At 42.3% G+C, this 13,251-nt stretch overlaps 2 protein-coding genes across 3 annotated transcripts; both read left to right on the forward strand.

Annotated features, from left to right (window-relative positions):
* The first annotated feature begins 512 nt into the window (after nt 1–512).
* On the forward strand, nt 513–4,075 carry glrx2 (glutaredoxin 2). 2 transcript variants are annotated; one of them, XM_079350037.1, is made up of 4 exons: nt 513–722; nt 1,647–1,710; nt 2,350–2,526; nt 3,236–4,075. In XM_079350037.1, exons 1-4 carry the CDS (start codon nt 613–615, stop codon nt 3,398–3,400), a joined length of 516 nt encoding a protein of 171 aa, XP_079206163.1. In that variant the 5' UTR covers nt 513–612; the 3' UTR covers nt 3,401–4,075. The 2 variants fall into 2 exon arrangements, with proteins under 2 accessions (XP_079206163.1, XP_079206164.1); XM_079350038.1 differs by lacking the exon at nt 513–722 and adding an exon at nt 1,458–1,565.
* Nucleotides 4,076–4,588: 513 nt separating this feature from the next.
* On the forward strand, nt 4,589–12,639 carry uchl5 (ubiquitin carboxyl-terminal hydrolase L5). Its single transcript, XM_079350362.1, has 11 exons — nt 4,589–4,971; nt 5,340–5,403; nt 5,508–5,613; nt 7,117–7,242; nt 7,899–7,960; nt 8,214–8,344; nt 8,569–8,632; nt 9,640–9,742; nt 10,763–10,876; nt 11,109–11,207; nt 12,267–12,639. Exons 1-11 carry the CDS (start codon nt 4,896–4,898, stop codon nt 12,309–12,311), a joined length of 990 nt encoding a protein of 329 aa, XP_079206488.1. The 5' UTR covers nt 4,589–4,895; the 3' UTR covers nt 12,312–12,639.
* The last annotated feature ends 612 nt before the right edge of the window (nt 12,640–13,251 follow it).

A 13,251-nucleotide genomic window follows, 5' to 3' on the forward strand; every position in this document is an offset into this window, starting at 1 on the left:
TATGGATGAAATATTTTTTATTTAATCTATATTTATCCAGGAGAAGTCTCATTAAAGTTAAAAACTTATTTTGTCAAGATAGTCCTGCAATATCTACAAGAATATACAATTATGCATTTAATACATATACAGAACATATTTAGGTTTTATTTGTTTTCTATGCTTTACTGTGGTTTAATCTATGTAAAGACTGCATATAGAGTTCTATTTCTATTTGTAAATGTTTAGGTTATATTTACCATACTGAATCATAATTTTATGCACAGTCAGTTAATCTCTTATTGTAAAAAATGAGAAGTGCTCTGCCCCTAACAAAAGCAGTCCTAAAATAGGTGACAAACACTTCCAGATCCACCTCTCTGGACTGTCTATGGACTGGGCCCCTTCAAGTTTTCCCTGCAGACGTCAGAGCGTTACGTTCAAATTGCGTCTTGCGTCTTCTTGCGTCAGAAACTACTTCCGGTGGTCACGTAAAGGTAGGCTGCTGCTGATCATTAAAGTGTACCCTGCAGGACATAAACAGTACACATAAAGTGGGGTGGGCTGGAAATAAGTGGTCCACTGACAGCCAGGGTTGGTGTCTGACTTCAGACCTGTTTGTACACTAACCGCATGATTCACCTCGGTGTGCAGCTCCATTCTTTTTTGGTTTTAAGTAGTTTTTTCTCCATGTTTGCTCGAGCAGGATGTCTTTCCAGGGTGGCTTGGACCGGCTGCCGAAGGTCACTGCGACACGCTTTTCTTAACCCAACCAATTACATCTCCTTATACAAACACTAAGTTGTTGTTAACTTTGCAAATGCATGCAACATCGCTTGAAGTCCACAGAAATGAAAGAGAATAGCCGACACGCATGCTACATGCTAAGCTCGCCGTAAACCGCTCACAGAAACGCATAATTCACCATTCATTTTGGTTTTCAAGACCCTCACTAATCGTCAGACACATTTTCACACACTTTTACGAATCATTAGGATCATGAGACAAATTCGGCATGCACATTATCTGACAAATTGATTATTTAACAGTAAAAATCAGTCTTTATCATAGTATATCCACGTTGTTGTTGTCGCAGCTCTCTGACGTCACAGATGCCGTCTATCTCAAACGTACTGGGAGGTGTGTTGTGTTTAAACCTGTTTTATACATTCTATTATACGAGACGAATTTACAGGAAGATCTTCACAGCTTGTTAAACATCCATCACCGCGTTTTACAACATTTTTTATCACCGTCACGTCATCGTGCCGTCTTAAAACTTCCGGATTTTAAAGGGAGTTTGGTCACCAACCATCATAACATCTGAGCTAATTCCCAGTGCCAGTGAAGGGCATTTGTACTACTAATCCTGGCTTACTTAGCACTCGTGGGTTTTACTGCTTTTGTAGATCAGGTGTTATCGGAACAGAAGTGTCATTTAAAACTAGTTTAAAAGGCTGAATCTATTTAATTTAAACAATGCTCGTTTGTATTTTAAGACCACACAGTTTCCTGCAGTTACATACTGTGTTTCTGATCATCAGCCTTCAACTCGCCTCTTGCAGAAATATCTTCCCGTTTTTAAGGTTATTACTCAGCTGTGGGCATGCTCTGTTGTGATAATAATCCATGTAATGACCTTAAAGTCTGTGCTCTGTTCTTTTCAGAATGGGCAACTTTACATCTTCATCTGCGACTCTGTCCAGCACATCCTGTGCCCGGTATCTTCAGGTTAGTTCAGCTCCTTTACCTTCTGTTTTTTACTATATATATATATATTTGGTACAGTAGTGTACTCTGGCTCTCTCCTACAGTCTATATTATGTGTAGAATGTATTTCTGGAGATGCATCTCCAAATGTTGATGCTCTGATGTTTCCGACAGTCAGTCATCAGTCTTTAACTTAATTTAGAAGTTTGTTTCTTAGCTTTTTTTTTTTTTTTTTTAAATGATGTTTGTCTGTACAATTTTATATCAAATAAATCGTTAATTAATGGCACCCGAACATCACATCTGTAACTCCATGGAAAAAAAAAAAAAAACCTTTCCAAAAGCCATAGCACACAAGGCCCTATAATATTGCAAATGTCGTGCTGCTGTAAGTAATACCAGGTGTCAGATTCTTGCTGTTTATGGCAAATGTAACCAGTGTGCATTTTGAGTTGTTGAGTTTTACATGTTTGGAAATGTGTGGTTTAGGACGTATGTGGTTGTCCCAGATGATGATGAGTGCATCAAGTTAATACTTTACATCTCAAAATTAGCCATAAATGAAATGCATTGTGAAGGTTCCTCTTACAGAAACACACTGTGGCTCTGACATGCTCAGTCTGATCTGAACACAACTCGTTTGTTTGTTTGATCTTTCAGGAGATGGTGTCTCAGAACTGCGTCGTGATATTTTCCAAGACCACCTGTCCTTATTGCAAAATGGCCAAGAACGTCTTCAATGAAATCGGTGCGACCTACAAAGTGGTTGAGCTGGACGAGCACAATGACGGACAGAGGCTGCAGGAGGCCTTGGCTCAGATGACCGGAGCCAGGACGGTAAGACTAGCTCATGATGTGTGAAGCTGAATGAAAGGGGCTTCTCAGCGTCTGTGTAAAAAAAAAAAAAAAAAAAAATCAGGTCAAGCATATTGGACGGCTCGTTTTCCTCGGCAGCACTGCATAACACTTACATTTATAACTTTATCTTGACTCACAACATCAGAACAATTTGAACTTTTTTCATGACTTTAATATGAAGTACACACACAGTGTCATCAATTGGCTTACATGAGATTTTGTTATTTTATTTTTTTAGTCGTTAATGTTTGAATGAGATACAAGATAAAATAGACGCAGTTCAATCGTAAGTTTATATTTATCATGAAGTGATGTTTACAACTGGCAAGAAATCAAATCTTGCTGGAGCTTTTTAAAATGCAGTTTCACAGCGAAGATGTAAAATCTGTTTGTGACCATATGTGAACCGCTAGCTCAGAAGATTGTGTAGCAGGACTAAGCATGACTTCTGTAAAAGAAGTGGACATCTTTTAGGTAAAGCCTACATCCTGCCTAATGTCCAGCAGGAGGCCAATCCACCTGTTGCAAAGTGCCTGACCCTACGTCTCTATCGACATTTCACTTCAGTGTATATTTCCTTTAAGAGTTGATTGTTTCAGTCAGTTGGTGATGTCCTCTTCCTTTGTTTTGTCTTTTAAGAGCAACGTATAACGTGATGCTTACAGTCTGATATGAATTCTTTGTTCAGGTGCCGAGAGTCTTTGTTAACGGAAACTGCATTGGGGGCGGCTCCGATACCAAACAGCTCCATCAGCAGGGAAGGCTGCGGCCGCTGATCGAACAGTGTGCACCCTGCTGTGCTGGGAGCGGCGCCGAAGGCTCGGGCAGCGGACAGTCCGAGTCCTCCAAATGACTAACCGTTCTTGTCCTGTTTTTCAATCCTTTATTTATCAAATGTACGCTTGATCTTGTGATACAAGTCGTACAGGGCTTGAGTCAGACTGTGTTTATTTGCCAAAGTGCATTGGCAACATGACGTAAGGACATTCACGTTTTTATCCTGGGATGTACAAAATTGTTATTAAAGTTTCCCTCTTTTAAACATAACGTGAATAGTGTAACTGATTTTCATTTTCTCAGTGCAGTGTTAATGTTGAAGATTTTTTTTTTTTTTTTTTTTTTTTACAAAGAATGACGTCTGAAACAATCAGACATCATCTCACTGGGAAATATGATCAAGTCATTATATACTACCACTTGTGTAATTTGAATCAATTTCACTGGATGTGTTTTTATCTTGTTGGTTATGGTCATGAGCTTCAAGTTAAAAATCTATTTTTTTGTTTTGTTTTTATTCATTTTGTCTTGTTTGAGGAAGTGTTTCTTTGTCAATGTGTCAGATTTGATCAGAAGCTCAGTTACATTACTGTATCTAGCGTTTTACACAAGAAGTAACCTTGTTTATCATGGTGCCGGTCAGTGTTAAGATAAATAAGCTGATAGATGGATTAAAAAAAACAAACAGACATTTTCCTCATTCATTGAATGTGTATTTATGCTTATAAATAAATATGAATGAAGTACCTCTGTAAGCCTCCCACGTTTTTGTTTCTTTTACAACTAAAGGGTGCTTCATGACAAATTGATCTCCTCTTGCAAGGGCGGGGCGTAGTTGAATCAAGATCATGACAGTGATACTTAAGTAACAAGCTACCTTTTATCCGTTTTGCCCCCTTACAAGCAACACTTATTATAAAAATTAAAATGAAATAAGTCGATAATAAGTTTTACGTCCATTGTCAAATGTGTGCCGCCATCGACGGTGTGCGCAGTGACTTAAAACGCGCGCGCACACAGTCAACATTGCATTGCATCCCTCCGTGCATTCAGGTGCCCCTCGGAATATATTACTCTTATGAATTATTCGTCCGAAGATGGTTAGGTTTGGAGCTTAAAGTCGTTGTAAAGGGGGACAACACGGGGATTACAATTAAATTGTTTTTTATATGTTATCGCTATCGTTACGAACTCATATTCAGTCTAATTGAACACTAAATGACTTTTAGAACCTTAAAGCGTAAAAAAAGGTTAATCACGTGATCTGTTTCAAACGATCAAGCCAACATCATCCTCTGCCCACACTGTATCCGTGTAATATCACGTTAACATGTTGTGATCGCTCCTAAATACGAGTCTACATCACAGTTTTTAAGGTCCACGTTTGAATTTTTCCTCGTTTGGGTTTCATTTTTCCGTTTATTCCGATGGCACGCGTGCGCAAAGGCTGTGACGTCACTCCCGGGCTTCACAGAAATCAACTAGAGTAGTGGGTGCGCGCGCGGCTAAGCTAGGATATTAGCATCTCGTTTACGTTGGATTCACAATATTGTAAAAATACATTTTAAAAAATGGCTGGAAGTGCAGGAGAGTGGTGTTTGATGGAGAGTGACCCCGGAGTGTTTACAGAACTGATTAAAGGTTTCGGTAGGTAGCTGTAAGTCTATGTAACGTGACTGTGCTAGCTCGCTAGCTTTGCTAAAAAAAACAGGACATCAACCTCTAACGCTGTGCACGTGAAGGGAAAATGTTTTAATATCTAATGTAGAAACATGCTTTGCTTTCATAGTTGCCCCCTAAAAGCTGATCTCTTCTATTTAAAAAACGTGCATGTAGTAATTAGACAGCCTGAGTTAATTAAATGAAGCAAGCTAACTAGCTAGCATTACTCAGCGTTCATAAACAAATCCTCCCTCCTGGATGTTTACAGATGTTGAGACATGGTTATTGACCCCTCCTGCATGTTTTTGACCCTCTCATGGAGAAACTGATGTTTTTTTTTTTACACCTGTCAGGATGCAAAGGAGCCCAGGTAGAAGAGATCTGGAGTATGGAGCCAGAGAACTTCGACAACTTGAAGTAGGTCTCCTCATCTGCAGCTTCATCCACACAGATCATTCATCAATTCATGTTTACATGTACAGGACACACACACGCTTGAACATGATCTACTCTGTCTCCAGGCCAGTTCATGGGTTGATTTTCCTCTTCAAGTGGCAGCCAGGTGAAGAGCCAGCAGGATCGATTGTCCAGGATTCAAGGCTGGACCAGATCTTCTTCGCAAAACAGGTACGCTTGAAAAACTTGAACAGTTTATTTTTCGTTTGGATACTTCAGCCTCTGTGCGCATCTGTAGTCTCATTTGATGTGTGAACTTTATTGTATAAGATTTTCTACCTTTAACTTTGCAGCTGGTTTGTTAAAAGTCAATGACGTACATTTGATTTTATGTAATTGACCAATACCAGGGTTAAGACATGGTTCCAAACTATAATTATAAATAGAAATATGACAGCTTCACATTGCCATCCATACATTTTCGTCAGCTTCTCCAACATCAGGTCGCGGAGGAAGCGTTGATATGATCAGGTATGAACAGTTCAGCCTTCAGAGCTTCTTATTGAGGGCCTGCGAGCCCCTTGTTGGAGACCCCTGCTTTAGAGTAACTTGGGCATCGAACAGCTGTCTGCCTTGCTCGCGTTTCAAATCAACACGTGATGTTTCGGGCCCTGAGACACACGTCCACATGTGAAACCCCTGAAGTCACCTGACGGGTCAGATGGATGGTGCTTCATTGATCCCGAGGGAAATTCAAGCATGTGATGTCATGTGATCCCAACTAAGAACTTCATACATGCATACAAGTGTAGCAGTTTCTCCTGATGTTGCAGTCGTGTGATTCAAGGTGTATCAGCTAGATTTCTGTTTATTTAAAATGTACGGTAATATGGAGCTTGTTAGTGTACTGTTTTTTTAAATTTATTAATCTATTCTTATATGATTGTCTAACTACATGAGCTGTCTGGTGACCCAAGAGGTTGTACATATGGAGGTGTGTCAACCCCTTTTGTTCAAGTCTGACGAAGGGCCCTGATCTGAAACGCCCACATGTGGTGGTTTGGAGCAGCTTCTTCTGTGTGCACTCAGTTTTCTTTTTGAATTTCTGTCAAGCAGCAGCAGTGAAAAGCTTAAAGAGGACTTCTAGATTATAAAAGTTGTAAAAAGGAAGCTCATGGTGAAAAGTAACGCTCGATAGTTGGCTCATTACTGGTGCATCAGATTCTCTCTGCAGAGATCAGAACTCAAAAGAAACTGAGGCGTAAATAAAAGACCTTATTATCCCGAGTGCAGAGTCGGGCTTCAGCTGAATGAAATAATGATGAAGATAATGAAAAGCTTTGCCTCTTAACTGTCTGGGTCAATTACATTATCAGAGAGGCCTCTTCAAAGTGTAGAGATGCTTCTCGTCACACTGACAAAGAAATAATTCTCCCTTTATTTTACATGTTGTTCTTCTTTGGGGGAGTTTAAAACGTGTCTGAGTAACCTCAATGGTTCAGTAGTTCCACATGAAGACCGAGTTAGTCTCTGATGCTTTTTGCCAAACACGACGTGTATTTTAGAGCTCGGCTCGTTTACATGAATACAGATTTCTCTTTGATTTAAACGGGAGCCAGATCAGACAAAAAGGCTCAGCCGATGTACCGAGTGATTACTCTGAAATACACATCATGCATCGATTATACTGTCCTAAAGCCATCCTGTGTGTTGTTTTTCCTCTGTGTGTTTCAGGTCATTAATAACGCCTGTGCCACTCAGGCCATAGTCAGCGTGCTGCTCAACTGCTCCCATTCGGACATGCTGCTCGGAGACACGCTGACCGAGTTCAGAGAGTTCTCACAGAGTTTTGACGCCGCTGTAAGTTCCTGGTATTTCTCCTGTGATCCAAAGAGCTCTCTGCTTTCACTCTGTTCTTTTGAATTGTTTGCATTGCTTCAGGACTTTTAGTCGGCTCAACATATTTAGAATCTGCGGCATCATCGTAAGGGAAGTTCCCTCTCTTAACTAAAGGGACACCAGCATTTTTCTTCTCGCTCAGTGCGGTGATAAATTATTCATTGCTCCTTTTCTATAAATAGCGTCAGAACAGCTCCCCCTCTGCGAGCTATAATTTATTACACCCAAAGCCTCATCATCTCTTAACGCTGACAGTTTGATCCTCTTCATCCTGACTCGGTCGTCTTCCTCTAGAAATAGTTGACGGGAGGAATCCGAACTGATTCTCGACTCTGTCTTTGTTTCACGGAGAGTTGAAGTGAACGCTAACAGATGTGTTTGTAGTGACAGATGTCTGCAAACTACTTCACAAATGGTCAGCACAAAGAGGGACAAACACGCAGACCCTCCATAAGGCCGTGCACTATAATGAATAGACAGATTCGTTACAGATTCATTTCTTGTATCTTCAGATGAAAAGGAATCCATATTTAGTTCCATCCTGCTGCATCTCGGAGGCCGGGGTTACACAGTCAGCATTATAATCCTAATCTCTCTCTCTCTCTCTCTCTCTTCAGATGAAAGGTTTGGCTCTTAGCAACTCTGAAGTGATCCGACAAGTTCACAACAGCTTTGCCAGGTAAGCTCCCTGCTCATATCGCATCCAGCTGGAGACGCTCCGTTTGATTGGCTTCCTGTTATTTTTAGCTCCTCATTCCAACCGCAGCGAGGGGTGTTTGACCCATAATGCAAACGCAGATGTCAGTGTGTAGTGATCGTCCCTACATCCGGCCTTCCTGGAGATGAAACGGTGTCCTCTGTCTCTCCATGGGATCTGCTTTGATGTTCTCTCCCATTCAGACCGAAGTGCGTTGTGTTTGTCGTCTCTGCAGGCAGCAGATGTTTGAGTTTGACGCCAAGTCGTCGGCAAAGGACGAGGACGCCTTTCACTTTGTCAGCTATGTTCCTGTAAACGGCAGACTATACGAGCTGGATGGACTTCGAGAGGGACCAATTGACCTGGGTAGGATGAGCGTTGTATCTTTTTGTTCTCCTCTCTGTGTATTTGTGTGTTTTTTGGGTCCAGCCGTGCTCAGCTGTGTTGACTCTGATTGGCCACGGCTCATTTCCCCCTCAAACTAAACCAGTCTGCTCAATGAGACGTACGATGTGACCTTTGTCACTGTGTGAATATATTTATATATGGACACCTGCAGTGCTGTTTATTTCTGTCTGTTTTTCCACCAGGTGCATGTAACCAGGACGACTGGATCAGTGCGGTTCGCCCGGTGATCGAGAAAAGAATACAGAAGTGAGAACTTTTATATTCGCTACATTTCAGGTTTATCCTTCCACGAGGTGATTTTAAAAGTTTTCTCTTTGACTCTTTTTTATTGGTTTTTTGTTTTAAGTGAAGTTTTTGAATTGACATCATAGATCATCTCTGTGCTTCTCTTCGAGTCTCGTGTCGTTCCTGAAGAAGCAGTCGTTAACGAAATGAGTCGAGCCGATGCTAAAGTAAAGACATAAGAGTCACCACTGCTTACGGACCTTTCCTCCTCAGTTTTCACTGTTTGGATGGACGCTCAGAGACTCTTTCACAAGTCATTGTTGCTTAATTACAGCCAGTATAAATGAGGTTTGCTCCATGTGTTGGCTGTTTAGATGATCTCATATTATTCAGATAGCATCCTGACATCAAAGGCTGCGACACACCAAACAGATCATCGATCTTAGTTCGGTCAGCGGTCGTCGCCCTGGTTTTTGCGGTGTGTGTCCACCTCCGTCGCTTCTCATCGGCCTTTTTTCAGTTGATTCGAGGTGCTGAACCGGTGAGAGGAATCACTCTGATTGGCTGTTGGGAGGTTTCGTTCATCTCCAGCTCTCGACACAGGTTCAGTAAATCCTCTGGAGCAGGTCACTACAGCATCCATGCTTCCACTCATTAGTCGCCTCCGCCTCTTCATTATTCTCAGTCAGTGTGCTGCCTTTAATACGTGTGGTGATCGACAGCGGCGTGAAAATGGTTTTCTTGTATCATAACAACGGACTACCTCCGCCTGCTGCCACGGAGCGTTATCTGCGCTCACACGTGCACAGAGCGTTCGTGGTGGTCGGTCGTCGGCTGTAATCTTTGCGGTGAGTTCAAGTACAACTTTTTGGCCAAGACGTGAGGCGACGCCACAGTCAGCTCCTTAACGTGATCAGACACGAGCTCTTGCCTTCAGCGTTTCTCACTTTGTGACGTTGTAAAGGGAAGTATACGTCTGTGACAGCAGTCCCTTCTAAACCGGATCAAACTGTCGTTTCTCTCTTCAGGTACAGCGAAGGAGAGATCCGCTTCAACCTAATGGCCATCGTGTCCGACAGGAAGATGATATACGAGAGGAAAATCACCGAGCTTCAGACCCAGCTCACCGAGGTGAGGGGCAGAAAAAGGATCGTGTCTTCGTTCACTTTGTGCTGCCAGGCTCCATGTGAAATTCATCAGCTGTCATCTTTCAGGAGTTAGAGGTCTTAACTGTGCTCGTGTTCGGAGGGAAGAAAGAAACCAGCCGGCTTCTGTGATCTGACCAACGTCTGACATTATGACTACATTTTCCACAGACTTAGAATGGAGCTCTGACGCGTCCTCGTTCCTGCAGCAGACTTCAACATTTCAACCACTAGAGGGCAGCATAAATGAATGTTAAAGGTTGAGCTTACATTGAACCTCTTGTTGATTGACTGTAGTCGGGTGCAGTCCGATAACACACTCACCACGTGGAACAAGCGAGACGACCAATCAGCAGCTGTCAAACTGTGCCTGCTGATGATGGAACACGCTGAGATCATTTCTCTAAATATCAAACCGTTATCTTCAGGTCTTGTTCTGACCCGGGTCACCTGCTTGGAGGACTCCAGCCATGTGTAGGAACCACTACACTGCTGCTGCCCAATCAGCGGTCAAATAAAAGCTGTGTTGTTCTGTTGAGTTTGTCCAGCACGGTGTCTCCTCATGTGTCTGCTGATAGAATCACAGCAGAGCCACAGAAAGGATCCTACCACTGGATTCAGGTCCTCAGAGATCCTCTGAAGTATTTGATTCCCAGAGCTGATGCTGTGACTTTACTGTGAACTGCACCTTTAACGACGCTCACGTCCCCTCTGGAACATCTGCATCGATGTGCGCATGACGATATGTTGCCGGATGGATTCTTTGGAGCGTAGCGTTGACCTTCCCCGCCATGCATCGACGAACCTGCATGAAACCTGCACTCAAAATGAAACCTCCGGAAAGAAAATGTCATTTAACTCAGACAGTAATGAGAACAAAAATCCTTTTCAAGTGAGGACAGCAGCGTTGCTGTGTGTTGAGTGTGTGCGTACTTTACGGTGCGTTTGTGCTCACAGATCAGTGAGAAGGTTCTGAAAAGTCGTGCGTTTGCTCTTCTGCTCTCAGGACGAGCCCATGGACACGGACCAGAGCAGCACCTTCCTCAGCTCCATCCAGTCCGAAATTGCCAAGTACCAGCTGCTTATTGAAGAGGAAAACCAGAAACTTAAAAGATATAAGGTGAGTACATGATGGTGATGATTTTAATGTGACGTTAGCCGAGATGTCTGCGCAGAGAAATAACCACTAAGGCCGAGTGTATGTGTGTGTGTGTGTGTGTTGTTTTTTTGTTCTGTGAAAGATGTATATATATATTTTTTTTTCATTTTATTCTCATGCATCAAGTCGTCTTCGCTCTCCTCTCACTTGTGGGATGTTTTTTATTTTTTTGTGTTCTTCTCTTTGCTCACAGATTGAAAACATTCGACGAAAGCACAACTACCTTCCTTTCATCATGGAGCTGCTGAAGACGCTGGCAGAGTACCAGCAGTTAATACCTTTGGTGGAGAAGGTAAGTTATTTTATCACAAGTCTGGGAAGAAGAGGTATTAAAAAAAAAAAAAAAAAAAAAAGATAGGGGAGGGCGATGAAATAAATGTTAAACAAAGAAAAGCAGTTTGGAAGTCATGCACATCACATCGGTGCAGGTGAGGAAGAAGGAAGGTTCTCTTCTTCCAACATTTACTTTATGTGGGTTTGTTTCTACCTGGAGGTCCCTCTCATGTTACCCTACTAAACGAGCTTCATTTACCAGGGAAGAAATGTCTTCTGATTACATTTTCTTTGGTGCGTCCCGTCTGAGAGGATTCAGTATTTGATATATTTACAGACGTAGCCGTACACATACCGGAACTATAAAAACTCATTGCATTTTACGGCCTGTTCCCTTTGACCAGCCTGACGTTGTTGCACGAGTCATATAGTGTTGAAATAGTTTGGGAGAGTCGTTGTCGTCTCTCAACCGGAAGGTTGAGGGTTCAAAACCCTCAGCTCCTGCAGCTCCATGTCCGACAGTGTATGGATGAGTTTCTTTCCCCAGCAGCCTCTATCATCAGTGTGTGAACGTGTAGGTGTGACCTGCAGCGTGAAAGTTCTGTGATAAGTCAGAAAACTAGAAACGAAATAAACGAGCTGAATGAGGAGAAAATAACAGCGGGACAGAAACTCTTCCCATCAAGGTCGGAGTCCTGCTCGCGTCTTTACAGAGCGTGAAGCAGGTCTGTCTGCACGCTGCTTTACAGGGCAGTTTAAAGCTGTTTCGCTGTGCACCAGCTGTGTTTAGAAATGATGAATAGCCCTGTCCCTAATAAAAGCCGGGTCACTTCATAGCAGGAAGTTAATAAATGCCCGGACTATGAATAGAAGCTTGACAGTAGCCCACTTTAACAAGAACTTCTTCAATTAACCAGAGTGTCAGTGTTAATTCTGTCCACTAGAGGGCAAACGTAGTTCTTTATGTTTTAATTTAATACAGTTGTTTGTGTGTTACAGAGTGAGTGCAGTCAGTGTCGTGTTTGTTTCTAATTCTTTGTAAATAAAAAGCTCTAATTCAAACTGTTTTCCTCTGCAGGCCAAGGAGAAACAGAGTGCCAAAAAAGCCCAAGAAGCCAAGTGAACAGCAACGCACACTTCATCAGAGACGCCTCTAAACGCAGCACACACACCTACAAACACCTACACACACACAGGCCCTCTTTCATCAATGAGCCACATACAGACGCATCATCTCTCAATATGACCGTGGATGGTCTGCAGCACTTCGTCACCGCGGCGTCTTGTCAACCATCCACTCTTTAAGAACTGCACTGCAGGTGTAGCAGAGAGACTGTCCTACAAAAAGCTCTCTACACGTGTGTGTGTGTGTGTCCATCTGCTCTAATGCATGAAAGAAGAAAAACTGTTCTGTCTTATTTTCATAATAAAATGTCTAGATGTTTGTGAAATCATGTTTTCATGGACGGATGAACGAAGTGTGTTCTTCTTCTGCAGACGTCTGAACGCTCCTCACTGAAGTCAGAGTCAGACGAAGATCTTTGCTGCCACCTACTGGTAACAGGGAGGAAGTACAAACACTGCATTTTCAGTGCATTCCAGAAGATCTGTTAGAATCTTTCTGTTTAGTAAGATGAACGTGTCAGGATGCAACTTTTAAAATCAGTTTTTACAAGCGAATAATCTCTGACATGAAAGAAGTTCAACAATGATTCTGAGAGACGATCTCTCTTCAATGAAGTAAAAACTTTGGGTAGAAATGTATTCAAAATGTCCAATAAAAGAGGACATCTCTTTTCAAACTGTCCCCATGTGGTCTAAATGAAACTGATCTGTGTTTTGGTCCAAATACAACATGACTCAAACACCAGAGGAGGTTAGTGAGCCTGTAGAAACCAGCTCTCAGAACGCTCCGTTTTGGTGCGCGTGTCTCTTTAAATGTAATGCGGTTTTATTATCAAACATTTGAATAAGATCAAGTCAGTGTGTTCTCATGATTATAGTGTATGACAGAGACTCCCCTGAGACCTTTGAGCCTGATCTAAAGGGGTAGAGGGACTCAA

The sequence above is a fragment of the Symphodus melops genome, assembly GCF_947650265.1.
Source record: "Symphodus melops genome assembly, chromosome: 8".
Classification (NCBI taxonomy): domain Eukaryota; kingdom Metazoa; phylum Chordata; class Actinopteri; order Labriformes; family Labridae; genus Symphodus; species Symphodus melops.